Source organism: Monodelphis domestica, chromosome 3 (assembly GCF_027887165.1).
Source record: "Monodelphis domestica isolate mMonDom1 chromosome 3, mMonDom1.pri, whole genome shotgun sequence".
In the NCBI taxonomy this organism is placed as follows: domain Eukaryota; kingdom Metazoa; phylum Chordata; class Mammalia; order Didelphimorphia; family Didelphidae; genus Monodelphis; species Monodelphis domestica.
The window spans coordinates 451,296,197-451,316,608 of record NC_077229.1 but is presented as its reverse complement, the minus strand read 5'-3'; the positions used below and the strand labels follow the sequence as shown (position 1 = coordinate 451,316,608).

General features: G+C 37.7%; 1 protein-coding gene across 3 annotated transcripts in view; it reads left to right on the top strand.

The window, feature by feature from the left end:
• Positions 1–246: 246 nt before the first annotated feature.
• Positions 247–20,412, top strand: part of HMGCS1 (3-hydroxy-3-methylglutaryl-CoA synthase 1) — a 30,739-nt gene continuing 10,573 nt past the window's right edge. Inside the window, exons 1-2 of one of the 3 annotated variants that reach the window (XM_007487403.3) lie at positions 249–422; positions 11,592–11,652. Coding sequence is in view for 1 of the 3 variants with exons in the window: in XM_001364389.4 (XP_001364426.3) it covers positions 20,167–20,219 (53 nt within the window). In the remaining 2 variants the exon portion in view is untranslated. Of the gene's footprint in view, positions 423–11,591; positions 11,653–19,971; positions 20,220–20,412 lie in introns of those variants that run through there. The other 2 variants (XM_007487404.3, XM_001364389.4) reach the window with 2 other exon arrangements.

Genomic DNA, 20,412 nt, shown 5'->3' with positions numbered 1-20,412 from the left:
CGCCGCCCTCCTATTGGCCAGAAGGCCCTCTCCCTTCGCTCCCGTTGGCGCTCTCAGCCTCTCGCCGAGTTCTATTGGCAGGCTTGCTCTCGGGCCACACGACGTCACTCCCTCACCCCACTTCCTCTGCTGCCCTATCCTACCCCATCCTGGACCTACCGAAGGGGGAAGCCCGGGTGAGGCCACACCTCCTCTCCCCTTCTCTGATTGGCGAGAGCGGGAAGGGGAGGCGGGAGCCGCCAGACGGCTGTGCGGGCCGCGATTGGCAGCTGGCGCCTCTGCTCCGCCTTCCCACCGACTCTTAGTTATGAGGGAGTTGGGAGAAGCCGGCGAGCTATAAAGCTGGTGGCTGAGGAGGAGTCGCCGTTCACTTGTCTTTCGGCAGCGCTTCGTGTCCGGTCCGAGTCTCCGGTCACTCCTGGGTGAGTGTCCCGTGCGGGGTCAGAGCAGCAGTCGAGGGCCAGGGAGGGGCCAGCGGGCGCCCAGCCTGGCCCGTGCTGCCGGCGGGCGGAGGAAGTGGGCGGCCAGTGCCCTTGACTAGGCCCCAGGGAGCCGTGGTCTGGGGCAGGGGCAAGGGCGGGCAGGGGCACCAGGACCAGGCCGGCCCTGGACGAGCAGGGCGGGCGCGGTCCAGCCAGTGTCCGCTGGAGCCCCCCCACCTGCAGCCAGGTGTCCGGACAGCCCAGGGTCCGGACACGAAGGCGACCGTATACACGGACGAGGTTTGGGAGGAAATAAAAAGCCAGTCAGGGAGAAAGAAGGGAGTGCCAGGGCAGGCAAAAGATGGGAGGAAAGGGGAGGACCCAGTCCTGCAAATATTGAGCGCTTACTATGTGTCAGGCACTGGGCTAAGTCTCAGAGGGAGCTGGACTTAGTCTGAGATAGAGAAATCAATCAGCAAGTATTTCATAATTGCCTACTATCTGCCGGGCTATCGGCTAAGTCATTGGAAAGTCTAGATTTAGCCGGAGAGATGGAGGAATCAATCAGCAACTATTAATCGCCTACTGTGTGCCAAGCACTGTGCAAGGCCCTGGAAAAATAGACTTAGCCAGAGAGATGGAACCAACGATCCCAGGTCATTGTTAGGAATCTCTTGTGGACCAGACAGAATTAAATCGCTGGGAGAACTAGACTTAGATGGAGAGATCTGTCGGTCAATCAGCAAGTGTTTATTAAGCGCCTCCTGTACAGCAGGTGCTGTGCTAAGTCGCTGGGAGTTGGGGATGAGGGTGAAAGAAAGAGGGAAATACAAGCACAAAGAAAGAAACAGTCCACCAGTACAAGGACCAATGGAGGAAACAAAGACTTTTAAAGATGGGTTGGAAGTGAAAGGGAGGATGAGGAGATGGATTCAGTTGCATTCTGCAAACATTTACTAAGCTCCGGTTAGGTGACAAAGATAAGGGATGGATGTCTCTTCCCTCTCCCTGAGGAGTAGGATTGGGTGGAGTTGCAAAGCAATTTCATGGCAGGGAGTGTCTTCCCGTTGTAGTAGAAAGGTGGATCCTGTTAAGGAGAAAAAAATACTTGATAAATTTGTTCCCCTAAAAATAAGCACTTCCAAAATTGAGCTCAATATTTTCTCTTCCAAACCTCTCCTTGCACTTTTCCTTTTATTGTTGAAGGCACAAACATTTCATCTCCCAGGCTCAAAACCTCTCTGTCATCCTCTCACTCTGCATAATTCAATTTGTTGCCAAATCTTGTCCTTTCTACTACCTTCCCTACTGGTCCTCCTATTTGTCCCCTTCTTCACATTAAGAAAGCCATCACCATAGTGATGGCTCGTTACCTCCCTACTTAATAGCTTTCTAACTGGTTTCCCTGCCTCTAGTCTCTCCCCTTCTGTCTATTCTCCAATCAGATGCCTGGGAGATTTTCTTCATGGCTACTAGGTAGGTCAATTCTCCACTCCTTCCCTAACCCCCTCAGCAAACTCCAATTGGGTCCCTTTAATGTTCAGGAATCAAGGATAAAACATCTTTTTTGTTATTTAAATAGTATTTGGTTTCCCCCCTACAAACTCAACCATCCAGCTATTAGAGGCTTCCTTTGAAATTCCTGTCATTGTGCCTTTGCATTCACTAACTGACTGCTGGAATGCTTACCCTCCCTCATCCCCTCTACCTATTAGTTCTCTTCAAAACTGCTGTAATCCCATCTCCATGATAGGTCAAGTTTCCCAGTTTTTTCTCCCTTCCCTTTCTCTCAGAGCTTACCTTTTATGTTTACCCTGTGTATATCTTGTATATACATAATTATTTGCAAGTTGTCTCAGTTAAAATATTTGTTCCTTAACTATAGGGATAATGACTTTCTTTGTATCCCTAGAGTTTGTTTAGCAACTTGACTGGCACATATTTAAAATGTGTTGAATGTCACTGATAAAAATGTTGTTTTGACTTTTTTTGGAAGTAAGGTATCCTTAAAATAAAAATATAGAATATTGAGTTGAAGGGTCCTTTAGTCTAAGCCAAAGCCCCTACTTTTAAGTCTCCCTATCCTCTATTATTAGTTCACTAGCTTTTTTTAGCTACCTTTTTACGGGTTTATTCAGCTTTTGACACTACTGCATCCTTCTTGGCTTATTTTCTTTGTTGAAATTTGTTGTGGCTTCTCCTTGTACATTACATAGTAGCCATGGGTACAAATAAGTGATTTTTAAGGAACATATTAAAGACCATTGCAATTGGATGATACTTTAACTTGAAAGATGATTGAATCATTGTTTTAATCTCTCCAGAAAAGTCTTAGGGGATGAATAATTTGAAATAAAGTTTTTGTAGTTTGGTACTTGTATTCAGTTATTATTCCTTGTTTGCTTTTCTGCTGGCATTTTCTGCAACCCCTCCTTCTACAGAATGCCAACCTGATGTAGTATGGATTTCTTCTGAGTACTGTTTTTTTGTTTGTTTTGCTTTGAATAAGAACTAACATTTTATTGTGCCTAGATGGTACATAATAAAAGAAACAGTGGCAAAGTACTTGGAAAGTTAAGATGAAAATTCCATGGTCATATAAAGAATATTGATACTTGTGTATTTGACAAATCTTTTCATTCATATGGGATTTTTTTTTTACTTTAATCAACAAGCATTTAATAAATGCTTAATATGTTCCTACTACAGTACCAGATCTCAGCCTGGGAGCTTGTTCAAAGACAAAAAAATGAAACATCTGGCATTCTGTAGGGAAGACAACATGTACTATACACATATGTGTATCTATATATACACACATACACATAACCAGACAAATAAAACGCAGTGGGAGTGGGGTAGGCACTAGCAACTGGGAGAGCATATAAAATATTGCATTTGAGCATCTCAAGTCTAAACAAAACTAGGAGTGCTAAGAGCAGAGGTGAGCAGGAAATGCTTTCCAAGGATGGATATCCTTTAAATATAAAAACACAGACGTAGGAGGTGGAACCTTTTGTGTGAGGAACATCAAGAAGTTCAGTTTGACTGGATCATAGTGAAATGCAAGACAGAGTGATGTATAAGGATCCAGAAAGATAGGTTGAAGCCAGGTTGTGAAGGTATATACGAGCTTGTATTTGATTCCAAAGGCAACAGGCACTACTGGAGCTTCTTGGAGAATGACATGGTTATAGACCTGTGCTTTAGGAATATCACTTCTGCATTAATCTGTATGGTGGTTGGATTATAGGGCTTAGACTGCCTGGAATCAAGGAGGTTGATTTTGAAGTTACTGCATTAGGCCAGGCCAGAGTTGAAGAATGGAGAGAGTGGTTTGTTTTGGTTTTTTTGGATGAAATGTTAAGCATTCTCTAATTACTACATTTAGGAAGAAAGATGGATATGCCTTTAGGAATGTAGGAAATTATATCAAAATGGGTATTTCAATGCGAGTCAATTTATGAATTATTTGAATATTTAGGTGGGGAGGGTGTCAGGGAGGCTAAATCTCCTAGTAGAAAAAGGGAATGTACCTTTTGAACTTCTATTAAAGACCTTATAAATTTACTCCCTTAATCCTTAGAGACCAGTCCAATTCTAAGCTTTGGGGATATTTATCTGGTATTAACTGAGCTGGAGATGAAACTCTTATTTTTTGCCCAGGCTAACCTCAATAGTACCCTTTTTTCCCCCAAATCTGGCGTGTTTAAAATTTGAAAATAAGATACTGTGGGTGACAGTAAGTTGAAAATTGACAGAGATGTAATGGGGGTTTTTAAGTCACTCCAATTTTATTTTATATTTTTCATTTTTCATAGACTTTATTTTTTTGTGAGTCAGTTTGATATATTTGTTATAGAGGGGACTGTCTTTGGAAGGCAGAAGATCTCAATTCTGGTCCTGCCTCTGCCACATCCTAGGTTTATTACTGGTGCTCCAGGCAACTCTATAAGATTAATTAGTTAAGGACAAGTTTCTTTAGGGGAGAGAGATTACAACTGATCAGGTACATAATTATACACAAAATGAAGCTATTTTTCAGTGTATATACATAAACCATTTTCTTCTGTTTTTCAAGCATATCTCATTTTATGTTGTTTGAAGGTGGCTAAATGCATAATGCTTTAACCTTTTTCCCCCTACCAAAATGTATTTATATTTTATTTCTGTTAGCTTTAATATCAATTTGAGAAATTCAACCAGATTTATGGAAGGCATTGGAGTTTAGCCTAGAATAAGCATTTTTAATAAGAACACAGATGTTGGTGGAACCTTGGAGTTCTTTGGATCAAAGTGAATTTTTTGGAGTTGCCTTAGGCTCCAACCCAGTGGGATATTCATGACTAAAGCATCAGAATCAACAGATTATTATAATAGTTGCTGACAGCAAATATAGTTACAACATTCAGAATCTTTATTGGAAATAATCTAGCATGAGTTCTTTGATCTAAGTTGTTTTTTCTTCATGAGACTAATGAGTACCCTTGAAAATTTTAGCAGTTAGCTAGAGAAAACTGAAGAGAATGTTTACAGTTGGCCATTTAAAGAATTTAGAACCTGTTTTTTAAAAAATCAGTGTACTTTAAGTTAGGGGTTTTTTTCCCTTTAACTGATTGGACAATTGACTGAAATGCTATTTTATTAAATCATAGAATTTTTGAGCTGAAAGATATTTACAATAATGTTTTATATTTGAATAGTTCTTTATACATTACAGATTGCTTTCACATATATATTCTTTTTTTTTTTTAATTTAAAACCCTTACCTTCCATCTTGGAGTCAATACTGTGTATTGGCTCCAAGGCAGAAGAGTGGTAAGGGCTAGGCAATGGGGGTTAAGTGACTTGCCCAGGGTCACACAGCTGGGAAGTGTCTGAGGCCAGATTTGAACCTAGGACCTCCCGTCTCTAGGGCTAGCTCTCAATCCACTGAGCTACCCAGCTGCCCCCTCATATATATATTCTTAATTGATTGACAATAAACACATGGAGCAGGTAATATAATTTCCCTTTTTTTCTGATAATAAAGCATGCTCAGAATGGGTTAAATCCAAGATTACATAAATAAGAAGAGGGGCAAAGTTTTAACATCATAGATTTAGAGCTGGGAGGGACCTTAAGTATCATCCAGTCTTAGAAGATGAGAAATCAGGCCTAGGGCAAACAATTTGGAAAGCAAAGGTTTTTAATGACCTAACATTTAGAATAGGCATAACGTGAAGTTTTGTACATATAACTTTGAGGTTACAAATTCTGATGTTTTCCACCTACTTACACTGACTGAGAAAGTTGCAATACTTCTTTATGCCTTCATTTCCTCATCCATGAAAAGAGCATAATTAGTATTATAAACATTTAAGTTTAGGAGACTTCTCAAAAGTCACACAGTAAGTGGCAGAGGCGGGATTTTGGTCTTCTGATTCCTTTCACTGCATTTCCAAGTACTGTGGTCTTTCCTGCCTCTGATTTTTTTCCTATATGACCTCTCAGAAATGGTCTTATTCATACAACTACTGTAAATACTTAAATTAAGTTAATTGACTCTTAAGCTATCTTGAGAGTATTGTAAAGTTTCAGGAAAGTGGTTGGACTTGGAATTTGAAGACTTAGTTTGATTGTTTCTAGCATTCGGACAAGTCATTTCATCTCTTTGAGTCTCTTCATGCATCAAATGTGTGTAGAAGATGGTACTGCTTGCCCCACAGACCTCATAGGGAGTACAAAGAAGTATAAAATAAGTTGTTATCATTGATTAAGACCATCCAATTTAGTAGGACAGATAAAACATTTATACACTCTTGTAGTGTTTGTGCTTTAAGTGATACATGAGTAGTTTACACCAGTGTTAACAGGATGGGAGAAGATTTGACTTTTCACTAGAATGATCAGAGATGCCATGTGAAGGGATATAAGCTATTCAGATTCATAGGGTATCCTACTCTTCCAAGTAGGATGAGCAGTGAGATTTATTTGTATTCCAAAAGGAAAAAAGAGATATACAGGCTTAGGCAGCACTACATATCAGAGCTGGTTTTTTCACTCCCGAGGAGAGTTTCATTGAAAAAGATTAAATACTGGTATTTGTTGTTCCGTCATTTCAGTTGTGTCCAACTCTTTGTGACCCTGTTGGGGATTTTCTTGGTAGTGATACTAGAGAGGTTTGCTAGTTACTTTTCCAACTCCTTTTACAGATGAGGAAACTGAGGCAAATAGGGTTAAGTGACTTGTCCAGGGTCACATGATCTGAAGCCACCTTTGAACTCAGGAAAATGAATTTTCTTGCCTTCAGGCCTGGAACTCTATCCATTGTGCCACCTAGCTGCCCCCAAAACTAACAGTGGTCTGTGTTTAGAAACTAGTCTGCCAGAAACATTTATTTAATAGAACATTCTCCAACCAGACCATTACTAACTTGAAGGAAGAGGTCCAAATTGGCATAGTCCTCTGTGCCTATTGACAGATTGTCCTAAGACAATTTCAGTTAACATTTATAGAAATCTTGGAACAAGAAGGACAAAATTTTTAAAGTAACTAACCTTTGGTTGATATTACAGAATTGAGCAGTTTTTTTCTCTGTCCTCTTCTTTGTGGATCACTCATGTGGAGGATTCCTATGTTGAATTCAGAAGCAGCTTGAATGTCTCCCTTTGAATGGAAGAGTGTACTTCTCAGAAAAAGGATTCTGTCTACTCCCTTCATGGGATGGAGGGAAGAGGAGATTGCCCTTATATTGAGTCCCTATCCTTTTCAGATATGAAGAAAGTAAATGATATTAGTATTTCTAGAGAAACTAAAAGGACGATTTTTAATAAGTATCCACAAAAGGAAATTTCCAGTTTGTTATCTGATTAGTGATTCGTAGGGTTATTGTTCAGTTAACAGAAGAAAAAAAAACTGAGAAGGGAATTGGCTGTGGTTCCTGGCTGTCATTTAAACATATTGTGACAAGGAAATCACTTTAAAAGACTGATATATATTAATTTAAGGTCGTCAAGGAATTCAGCTATGTAATTCCTAAATGAAAACTCAAGTCAGCAGTCAATCTTTTATGGAGTTAATTACAATAGGAGGAAGTAATTAGAGATAGAGAGAGAGAAAAGGGAGAGAAGGGAATAGGGCTTAAATACCCCTTCTGTTTAGGCTGGGCCAAAAGGCCCAAGCCCTTAGATAGCTGGGGCAAAGAAAAGAGATCAGTCCCTATTACTCACGTGACCAAAATGGAGAAACAGTCTCCGGGGCCCCCACCTTCAGCTTCCTTCAGAGCAAGCTTCTCAGAGCACCTTGCCACCACTCCCGACCAACCTCTCAACCCTCACCTCAAGTCTTCAGACCCTCCTATCTTTAAGGAAACCATCCAAGTTCCTCCTCTCAGTTCTCCCATCTACCAATCACTGTTCATCAATTTCCCTGTGCCAATGGAGGCTCTAGCTTAACCCAGGACCGCCCAGAGGTCTGGCTTTGCACATGTCTGTTGAAGGTCATATTTTCAAATAATTAAATCTTTGATCCTTTGCTACAGCCCTTTCTAAATCCTGTTAACCTGAGTAGGGTAGAGATTGGAATAATTAAATTTTGATCTAGGCTGCAGCCCTTACTCAATCCTGTTAGGACTGAATAGGGTGGAGATTGATTCCAAGTATCTCCATTGTATCAATTCTAAAATCAATCATGACTCAAAGAAATTCCTGTTCTATGCTTAAGCATAGGTCAAAGTCCTTTCCATTGTTCAGCAAAAGGTTTCTGTCCTAAAGTAATCTTAAGAAGGTAGGAGAAGGAACCTCCCATGCCAATGGGGTTCACATTCCAATAGTCAAGACCCACTATCAATAGGAAATTTTTCAAGTGTGAAATTTCCCAATGGTGAAATTTCCAACATTTATAAGAATAAGAAATTTTGAGGTTTACAATAGGTGTTGAAAGAGCTTTCTGAGTCAAGCATGTAGCCTAAGGAAGGAGACAATCTGGCAGATGAAAAATGAAATGACTGAAGAAATATAGGTTCAATCTTCTGAACGTTATAGGTTTATTAAGCAGTGCATGGCAATTACTCAGCAAAGCAGGACCTGGCTCCTTTCTCAGACGTAGCTTAAGACTAGACCCCAAATACTTGAGGAGAGACAGACTTTTACATTAAAAACAATTAATCAAAAGGAAAGAGTACATTAGGTAATTTCTATTTGGAAGAAAGAATAGGCACATTCCAAATTGGGAGGGGAGAATGAACAGGTGCAATTTCCTGAATTCTGAAAAGGAGATGTCTCATTCCCCACAAGTTTCTGTAAAGAATCAAAGGAACATGGGGAAAATGCCCAATTGATTAGTATGGGGTTTTCAGTTTTCAGATAAGACTTGTGAGTTGCTTGAGATGTACAATTATGAGAAAATTCCTTTTATCAATCTTAGCATTTCTGGTCCACATAACTTAAGTCTTTGTTTAAGGGTCTCTAAACAGCAGCCAAGGGTGATTTTAGTTCAGTCATGCAGGACTAGTTTTAAACAATACTGCAACAAGGTTTTCTCCCTATTCCATAATTGAACAAACTTTTCTCACAAGACATAATTTGGAACTAGACCCATAATTTAATAGAAACTAAACTAGCTCTAGAATTGTCACAAGCATGGAGTTAAGGTGGTTTGCTCATTTTCCACCATTAACCACTTGCTATTCTGATCCCCTCAATTTTCCTCAATAGCAAGTAACCTGAAAATCTGATAAGAGTATTATACAAGTTTATATATAAAGAGGTTGGTTATATAGGAGACTATGTAAAAAGTATAATTCATTTCTATATAGTCTCAGTTTCCTTATTTATTAAACTGGTTATTCTGACCCTATTTCTCTGTACCCATTATTTCCACATTGTAATTATATTTTGATGGAATCGAATAAAAACATATTGACTTTTTTGTTTCAATCTATCTATCATTATTTAAAATAAAATTGAGAAACAGATTGTTGACCTTTTTGTTGCCTGGTGCTCATTAATAAGAGTAATATTAATCATACTAAAGGGCCACAGCTGCCACCAGTGTTAGAGGAGAGAACAAAAAGTATTGCAGGAATCAGGCACTTTTAACCGGTGCTTCCTGAACTTTAATATTCTTTCCCAAAGTTTCTATAGATTGCAGGATTATGCCTAATCCCTTTTTTAAAGTAATTATTTAATTAATTAAGAGTATTTTTCCATGGTTACACAATTCTTATTCTTTCCCTCTTTCCTCTCCCCTTCCTGAGCTGACGAATAGTTCCACTGTTATACAATTATCGTTGTTCAAAACCTATTTCTATATTAATATTTACAATAGAGTGATTATTTAAAGTAAAAATCCCTAATCATATCCCCATCAAACCACATGATCAATCATGTTTTTGTTCTGCATTTCTACTCTCACAGTTCTTTCTCTGAATATAGATAGTGTTCATTCTCATAAATTCCTCTGAATTGTCCTGGGTCGTTGCATTGCTACTAGTAAGGAAGTTCATTACATTTGCTAATCCCTTTCTTGAACCCATCAAAGTCACTCAACAAACATGGTTGAGACTTTTGCAGGGCAGGTCATGAATGAGTTATCTAGCATTTGGTTATCTGTGTTGTGTAGCAATAGAATACTTCAAATAATGCAGAGATCCATCAAAGGTTGAAAAATAATGAATCAATAAGATTTTAAATCTTCTAAAGTCTCCAAAGCAGGTGGTTGGTGGTGGTAGAGGGAATAAGCATTTCTTAAGTGCCAGACACTGTGGCTAAATGCTTTACAAAAATTATCTCATTTGATCCTCAGTGTTATATTACGTCCCTTTTACAGCTGAGGACCTGAAGCTGAAGTTAAGTAACTTGCCCAGACTCACACAGCTAGTAAGATTTAAACTCAGAACCTTCTGACTCTACGCTTATTTCTTCACTTCTATAATAATACATTCTTGAGTGGACATTTCTCTCTCCACCCCTGAAGCTCACAGTTTTTTAGAAACAGCATATTTCAGTTTATATAACATTAGGTGATGTGCAATTTTTAAAAATTAGTTGATGAGCAAAAAAGAGTAAATAGCTCTACTATGTATACTTATAAAGAGTTGGTAATTTAATAACTTTTTATTACATTCATATAAATAATTAAAGCTTTTCAGGGAGTTACCAAGTCATCAGGCTATTTCACATAAGATTTAGCAACTAATCTTATAAGGGATTGAGAAAGAATTTGAATATTTTTTGAGCATTCTAGTCATTTTCTTCCTATAATAGAAATAGATTGTGTATTGAACTAAAGAAATTTAAAGCAATAGTTGCCTTTTTTCCCTACTAAAAACAGGAATGAGTCATTTATTTTGGTGCTGACTTAGATTCTGGTTCTTATCTCATGTCAAGCTAAAGGAAAAGAAAAAATAAAATAATTACTCTAGTAATAAAGATGGCAGTGATGCCCCCCCCCAAAAAAGATAAAGGTCTGAACCATTCTAATTGACTTACTTCTTAAATACTTTTTGTAGAAAAAAGGTTAGACAACAACAACAAAAAAACATATGATGTATAGCAGTATTCAGCTGTTAATTGAAAAACTGCTATATTCACAAAATCACAGAATCTCAGGGATAGAAAGGGACATCAGAGATTATCTAGTCCAAACTACTGACCCCCCCCCCCCCCAATGCCTGAACAAACATCTTTTCTCCAGAATATCCAATTAATAGTCAAATAGAATTTACCTGACAACTTTCAGTGGGTGGGAGCCTACTGCTTCCTCATTCCACTGTCCATTTCATTTTGGGGTAGGTCTCATTCTTCATTTGAAGACTTAGTGTGCTTCTTTGTGACTTTCACTTATTGTTCCTTGGTTTTTCTTCTGGATGCAGGTAACCTCATGACAACCTCAGAAACCTGAGCTATATTCTTGAACAGCTATCATGCCCACTTTAAATCTTTGCATACTTATTATCTTCCTCTATCCTCTTTCCACTTGACACTCCCCTTTATCAGTTCCATCACTCTTTTCTCTGTGATAGTTGGCTTTAAAATGGAATTACGTTATTCCTGTTTTGTCAATTTAAAAATAAAACTAAATATATTCAAGTGTTTATTTTAGCCAAAATAATTTTGAATTTGAGGTTGTATTTTTTTCAAATATGAATGGTGATTTGTGACTTTAAAAATCTTATGAAATTCCTAGTGCTTGGAAAAGGAGACAAAGTGACAGACCTGGAGACTGAAGTCTTCTATCCCTACAACAGGTATGTCAGTCCTACTGATCTGCAAGATTCTTCAACTTTTCTAGGCTTCATATATAGTTAAAAAACAACAACAACAACAACAAAAACTCCATTCAGTATTTCCCCAACTCTTTGAAAAATGTATTAATGCATGTCTTGTTAAGTAGAATGACTATTCTTGTGTTGTTTTTGGTAAGTCTCCTGTTTGTGTTCAGAAACTCATTATCCAGCTCCTTATTTTACAGATGAAATCAAGACGAAGATGTGAAGTTAACAGGCAAAGGCTTCACAACTAAGTAATGGGCAGAGCCCAAGTCTTGAACCTAGGTCTTCTGATGTGTGTGTGTGTGTGTGTGTGTGTGTGTGTGTGTGTGTGTGTGTGTGTGTGTGTGTGTGAGTGAGAGAGACAGAGACAGAGAATGTGTATGTGTATGTGTATGTGTGTCTTATCCAAATTTAACCTGTAATAGAGGCAACATTCTATTTTTCAACTTAAGGGAGAAAACTTAGTAGTAACTTTTATTTTTTAAGGTTCATCTATTGAGGGCAGTTCATTGAGGGTATGATTCAAAAAACAAGGGTAGCAAAGTTTGAGCGCATGTATTATTTGTTCAATAAGATTACTGGTAAATATCTAATTGATGTGCCTTCTTTGTGTGATGGAAAGAACTTTTATGTACAGTCAGCTATTCATGAGTCATATGACTTGGATTTTTAGATGTAACCCTCAGGTTCTTGATTTCTTACCTATTGATGGCAAAAGTGATTTCTGTAGTTCTACCTTTCTTTTGAAATGGCTCTGTTTGTCCCTATGGTCCATTTATCTTAGATATATTTGTATTTGTATCATCTTGGATTACAGAAAACACTGCCTTACATTATAAATTTAAATCCTTTTGAAGGTAAGGTGATACAGATACCTTTTGTAAATTATGTATATATGTCTAAAACTATGAGGAAGTTAAATATATACATTATATTTGATCAAACCAATTATTCAAGTATGATCTCTCACTGCTTTCTGAATTAGTTGAAAATAGTATAGAAGAACTCCCCTCCCATAGTTTAGTTCTTGTTGTAATTCAGTTTCTTGTGTGATTTGTGTATTTTGTGACCTTTGATGTATTAAAATGGATATTAGATTAAAACACCAGAGCAGTGCCTCCCAGCCTTTATAATTTTTAGGAAAATTCCTAATTAGCTATAGTACATCTGGAGAAGGGTGGAGAAGCTACCCTCCAGTCCACTGATTAAAAAATTGACTTTAGGGAGAATGGTAAGAATTGTGTTTAAATAAATGATTCTAGACTAAAATAACAGAGAAAGGCCACATGGTACAAAATTTGAAAACATTGATGCCTTGGCTTTTGGGGACAGAAGAAGAGAGCTGCTAAATATCTTTTTTTCATAGTGATTCTACCACCTCCTCTCCTGCACTCAGATTCAAAAGTATAGAATAGGAGAAACTCAGATTATTAAGGAAACACACATACATGGGTTCAAAAGAGCTACCTTGGTATGGTAAGGAGTTGAAACTACTCAGAAAACCTTGCTTACCTATAGCATTCTTTAAAATATGCTAATATTGGGGGCAGTTAGGTGGCCCAAGCAGAAAAGGTTCCAGGCCCCTAGAAATAGGAGGTCCTGGGTTCAGAATTGGCCTTATAAACTTCTTAGCTATATGACCTTGGGCAAGTCACTTAACTCCCATTGCATAGCCCTTGCCACTCTTCTACCAGAATCAATACTCATTGATTCTAAGATGGAAGGTAACAGTTTAAAACAGTCTTAAACAGTTTAAAAAATGTATACTTGTTATTATATTCACTGCTTAGAAGTCATTATTCCAAATGATGCAAACTTTATACATTATCATGTGATTATGGACCTCTTTAATGTTGTTAGTTGACTAGGTGCTGTGATGAAAGATGATTCTTGGGGACTTCCTTGTTAGTATCCTTTTGTTATAGCTGCCTTTCCCAATGCCATTATATGTTAAAATTTATAAACTTAAAGTTCAATATATGAGTGGATTTTGACTTAGTTAAAATTTTATCATTCCACTAATTGATATGGGGAAGTTTGTTAGAATTCTTTTCAATGGGGTGGCTAGGTGGCTCAGTGGATAGAGAGCAAGCTTGGAGATGAGATGAGAGATCCTGGGTTCAAACCTGGACTTTGATGCTTCATAGCTGTGTGACCTGGGCAAGTTATTTTTAACTCCAGTTGCTTAACCCTTGCCACTCTTTGGCCTTGGAACTAGTTCTACTACTTAGCCTTGGTTTTAAGACAGAAGGGAAGGATGAAAATAAACAACAAAAAACTTCATTGCTCCTATAGAACAAGTAAAAACTGCACAATATAAAATCACAACCTATTTATTTTTTTATTTTATTAAGAAGAGAGTTGTACTAAAAAGTTCTTTAAGATAGTCTTTCATCCCACAAGTGCTATAAATGGGCTATGCTACCAGTGGGAGCGCATGTACCAGGAAAGTCCCTGTGTTCTTTTGAAAGAGCTAGGTAGCTAAAGTAGAATATTAAGGGGAATAGTGCAGAGCCTGGAAAACTTTGGGGGTTGGAATGGAAGGGGAGAGAAGTACCCCCATGCCCTCTTTAATGGAGGATTATCCTTATTTCAGCCTTCCAAAGTACTAATAAAAATGAATGCTTTCTACCCCTGAAAAAATATTACAGTATTTTTTAGTCATAGTCCAGAGCTTGTTTTTCAGTGGTTTCTGAGATTGAAAATGAATCTTTGCTTTGCCAAAAGAATAAAAATCATACCACATAAATAGGAACTGGGATTTCCTTCTCTCTACTAGAAATTCAGTAATTATCAAGAATAAGGACTTCTCTAGCTCTAAGGCACTACTGAGGGTTTTTCTAATAACCTGGGATATTGGACGATCCTATGGCATCATTTAGTAATAAATCTCTAGGTGGATAGGATTCTGGATAGAGAGCCAGGCCTAGAGACAGGAAGTCCTAGGTTCAAGTCTAGTCTCAGAAACTTCTAGCTTTGTGGCCCCATTGCTTAACCCTTACCTCCCTTCTGCCTTGGAATCATTAAACAATATTGATCCTAAGAAGGAAGGTAAGGGTTACAAAAAAAAAATTAATACTTCTCTAAACACCTGCCCTCCTATTCCTTTTCTTTCTTATGTGCTTCCCTTTCCACTACTATAAGTGGCATCAAACAAAATCTCCTTCTTGATCCACAATGAACAGTGGGCCCACAACCCCTCCCAGAATTCTTTGCTTCTATCCCTGAGTGTATTTCTGAGGATTTTTACTAGTAGTAAGAATAAAACTTGAGTCCAAAGGCTTTGTTCACATATTCCTTGTCCTCCCATCTTACTTGGAGTACATTTGACAGTCTTTGTTACCCAAGTTCTAAATTAAGTTTCGTCTCAATTCCAAAACAGCATTATTCTTCTGGGTCTTTTCTTACAGGTGCTGTGTCTGGGTGGGGAAAGAGGAGGTTTGGTAGGCCTATGAGAAAAATGAGAATGGAAGTCATTCCAATCAATAAGTCAACATTTATTAAGTGCCTACTTTGTGGCAGGCCCAGTGCTAATTGCTGATCCAGGCAACAGCCATCAGAATGAAAAAACTTGGAAGAGGGAAGAGTTAGGATTGGTTTTGTGGTTATACATACAGAGATGTCATAAGTTAGAATCTATCTCTACTACCACGTTATAACCTTTTTAGCCAATTCGTTCTCATTTGCCTTTTTTACCACAGCTACAGATACCATCTATAGACTGTCAGAGCTGGAATAAACCTCACGGGTCATCAAGTTTTTTAAATAGCTCATTTTTTAGGTGAAGTCTTGAGAGATTAAGTGACTTGTACAGTGTCACAGTGTTAGTAGCAAAGACAGAACCTAGGTCTCTTAATTCCTAAATCATTCTGCTACATCCATTACATTAGGAAAATTTTTTCAGATTAGTCCAAAGTCTCAAAGTTAAAAAAACAAACCTAGATTAGAACTCAGTCTCCTTTCTACATATCTAGACCTCTTTATATTGTATTATATTGTATTTGTTAATGATCTTATTCCTGTGGCTTTCTTTAAAGTATAGTGGATTAATAACAGATGAAGGAATGGGGAACCAGAGCTTTGGCCTCATATTTAAAGGGCTACCATGTGAAAGAATGATTAGATTTTTGTTTTGACAGGTAAGATGGGTTTAAGTTTCACGAGGGTAAATGTTTCTTGACTGTAAAGAAAAATGAATTGTTTCAAAATATAGTAGGCATCCTTTGAAAGTAGTGAATTCCATTTTGCTGGAAGTCTTTAGTTGTCTGGAATACAACTGATTGTCTGCTGATTTATGATTTAAGATATGAGTTGTATAGCTTATGACCTTTGAATTTCCTTTCAATTCTGAAAATCTTTGGTACCTCTAAAATATTGAGGTAACCTAAAAAATTCATGACCTACAGTTTTTACCTGATTAGCTAAAGGGTTCATTTTGTCAATAACTCTACATGATTCCCTTAGTTTTTTCCTACTCCTGGTTTATCAGGTTTATAAGTTTCAGAGTCATGAATTATCTTTGTTGTCTACTTTTGAATTTTCCCATTGCTAAGCAATGCAAAGTATTAAAATTGACCTTTTATTCCTTTTTTTTAAATTGGCAAAAGTTACTTCTGACCAGAGGAACAGGTAGATTCAGGAAAGCAGGGTGAGTTTTAGGGGCAAAGGGATAGAAAAAAGAGGGACTGCATGCCTTTTGTTTTGGAATCCTGTCTTGATGGAAAATAAGCAAGAAGAGGATTAATGCCCTTTGAGAAGTAGGACCCAACCTAGACATATTCTATTCTCTGGTACATGCATGTTTAGGCTTCTAGATAATAGTGAGATAATCATAATTGTAACTGAATAAATATTTATCATTTTGACATTTTATTCTAAACTATTAACATAGAGACTTGAGATTATAAACTATTTTCTAAATCACCAAAAAGTCAAGTTTTAGTATGGGCTTGGCATTAATGGTATGTTTAAGCATAGTTAAGCAGTTTAATTTGACAGCTGGTAGTTTTGCATCATACATATAGCAACTTCTGTTTAACAAAGTATGATTTAACCAACATTCCTCATTACATTCATGTGTTTGATAAGTTCACAGTAATAATAATAATCGTAGCTATATGCCTTTCACATTTGCATGTGATGGCATAAAACTGACAGGGGGAAATGGTGGAATCAGGTGGTTTATTTTAGTTTCAAGATGAAATTTCAAACATAAAAAAATCATTTTATTGAAGCAGCTAGATGGCACAGTATTGGGGCTACATTCAGGAAGTCCAGAGTTCAAATCCAGCCTCAGACAATTACTAGCTGTTTGACCTTGGTCAAGTAACTTAACCTCTGTTGGCCAAGTTATGTAGTATTTTAAGATTTGCCAAACATCTTAACATTTGTTATGGCATTTGATTAGAGTATTGCATATTCAGTTATAAGTCTGTAATTTTTTTAAGCTCTATGAATAGTGATTGCCTCACTGTCATAGTGAACCTAAGTCCTCCCAAAGAAAACTAGTGCAAAAGGTCTGTATTCCTTTTATGGTACAGTAATTGGAGGAATGGATTGAGTCAGAACCTTAATTCAAGGTTCTGCTATTTAACCTCTTGTGACCGTGGATAAGTCACTTAGGATGGGGTTGGACCAAATGACCTTGTAGCTGGTATCTTCCAGCTTTCAATTAATGTAAGCATACTTAGATTTTTCAGTTTTACTACTGTATTTCTAAAATCCACTTCAGTTCAGACTCAGTTTTAGTTAACTAAGGTTTCTGGTTTGCTGAGTGCTAAACCTTTTAAAAATCAGAATGTTAAATTTTGAAAAATGAAACTCTTTCAGAAATGTACTACTGACTTCCCTGCCAGTACAAGACATGTCATAAGGCAAGGACACAATTACCACATGAGTGAGCTAGGCAAGGTGTGCTAAAGATCAGAAGAATGGGGCTAGAAGACAGCATTTTAGGGAAAAGTATAAGACTTGAAGATCATATAGGATTTGTAAAGAGGAAATTGAAGAACATCCAGGTAGGAAAACTGAACCAAATGTGCCAGCAGCAGTAAAAACTGTTCACAGCAGTGAATAGAGTATTTTATTTTGAGTAAAGGGTAGGATAAAAGTTGGTCAGTTACAGGTTAGGTCCTGTTTTTGAGGACTGCTTCACTGCATCAAAGATCATTTGGTGAAACTAGTTCCTTGGCATTGGAAGGATTGAAGAAAAGGGGAGAAAGACTCGGGCTCTTGGCAATCATGTAAAGAAGTTGCTATAAATTAACACTTCTCATTCATTCATACACTGATAGTTTTAAGCAGGACAGAAAACTCCACTTAAATAAACCATTAATTTTAGAATAGAAGCCTAAAGAAATAGTTGCCCTTTCTCTCCCTTTCTTCTTCCTTTTCAGAGTTTGTTCTGCCCTTTTTTGGAGTTTAATACACATCTGATTTTGTTGCTGTTGGTAAAGTTTATTTCTTTTTGTTTTGTTTTAAACTGCATAAGTCAAAGCTATGTAATCTTAGCTGCTTCTCTGAGCTGGCTTCTGGCTTCTGTTATGAATGAATTCAACTAATGTTCCTTTTCCTCATTAAAAAACAGACACCTGCTTGTATATACTGCTTGAAAGAGGAAAGAAGCAAATTAGATTCTTTTGCATGCCTCAGTAGTTATTTGTTGCCCTCTTAAAAATTTGTCAAGGAAATTTCACTTGCTATTTTCAATTTTTAATGGATAACTATTTTGAAATTGTATAATGTAGTTTTTGCCAGCAAAGTATTTGCTAAAACCTCAAACTGCAGAACTTTATACTTTTTATATGAAGTCATCAGCTAGGTAGAGGCAGTGAGATGACTCAGTGTAGAGTTTGGGGCAAGAAATCGCATGGTTCCAAGTTCAAATCCAGCCTCAGACACTTAATAGCCATGTGAATCTGGGTCAATCATCTAATCTCTGCTAGCCTAATCCACTAGAAAAGGAAATGGCAGCCTCTCTAGAATCTTTGCTAAGAAAACCCCATACTGAGTCAGGAAGAATTGGTAGTTAGATAGGCTTTTAGCTGACTACAGTCATTCTGAAGAGTGTAAGAAAATCTCAGTGTCTGAAAGAGTGAATGAGGGTGGTTCTCTAGCACTAGGTCATATCTAGGGTCTACACTTAGCTCTGCTGTCAAAACACAAATTTTCAGCAGCTTGAAGATCTGAATTCCTAACATAAAAGACATGCTATTCACATTTGAATGTGATGACCCAGAACTAACAGGGGAAATGGTGGCATTACATTGGTGGTTATTTTAGTTCCAAGAAGAAATTTAAAGCATTTTTTTAGAAGCCACTTTTTCTAGGCAGCCACATGGCACAGTGCAGTCTTGGATACTTTCTGGCCATGTGACCTTGGGCTAATCATTTAACCTCCTGTTTGCCCCAGTTTCCTCAACTGTAAAATGGGGATAATAGTAGCTATCTTGGGCTCTTAGTACTGTCTTTGAGCCATGGTAGGCAAATGCTAGCTGTAATTTATTGTTATACTTCACACAGAAAGTGGGTGATGTCTGTCATAGGGGGCAAGGAGGAAGACTAAATCTGATAGTGGCTTATATAGGAAAAGAACTATTTTAACTGTCTAACCATAGCAATAGAGAGATAATGTAGTATAATGGTTAGTGGGCCAGTCCTGAAGTCATAAAAGACCTGGGTTATTTAAGTCCTTTGTTTTATCACAGATTTATCACAGAGAGACCAAGAGAATGGTCAAGTCACTAAACCTCTCAGTGCCCTAGACAGCTCTCTTAAGACTATAAGTTAGAGGAGCAACTAGATGGCGTAGTGGATAGAGCAGTCTGGAGCCAGGAGGACCTGGGTTTAGATTCTTCTAGCTGTGTGACCCTAGACAAATTACCTAGCCTTGTTCACCTAGTCCTTGCTGCTCTTCTTTCTTAGGAATGATATTTGGATAGAAGGTAAGAGTTTAAAAAAACAAGAAAATCCTTTCTTTATAATTAAAACTCCCCAGTAGTGGAGTTGACTAGCCATATAGCAGCAAAGTTATCCCCCATGAGTGTTTTGTAGGGCCTCTGCACCGTCACTGTGTTAGGAACAAAGTAGAGGAGTTCTAGGTTTCAGCTTTCCTGAGCTTATCATCTGGCTGAAAAGACAGTGTGTGTATACACAGGAAGAGCTAAACAATACAAGGTAACAGGATCAAATAGATTTTAGTGGGACAGACAATAAATGTTGTAGGTTTTCAAAAGACAGCACTGTACCAGAGCAACCAAAGAGCACCTTCTGTCCGTGCTGAAGTGACATTCTGTTGCCTAGGCAGCAGGCACCCAACAATGTGCTGCTGCCAGACTGGGACAGAGTCAATTCGTAGAACTGTTAATGCTGGCGAGAACCTTAGGATCTACCCCTTCATTTTACAAATGAAGGAACTGAGGTTTAGAAAGGTTAAAGGACATTCTAATGGTTATATAAAAAACCAGTTAAGTCTACAGTGGCTGGGAGAATATGGCACCAATGTGGCATGAAGTTCTGGAACCAAGTGGAAATCTGACTGAATGGTGATAAATAGCCAATTTTCTGTTAAAATAAACTCCCATTTGCCCTTGGAGAATTGAATTTCCTTGTTAATTGGTTAATGAAGAATTGAAATACTACTTTTAAATTAATGGATAATTTTGGAAGAGCTAGATTAATGTTGAAAACTACCTAACTTGAGTCTTTAATTCAAAAGGTACTTCAGGGTTTTGTGAT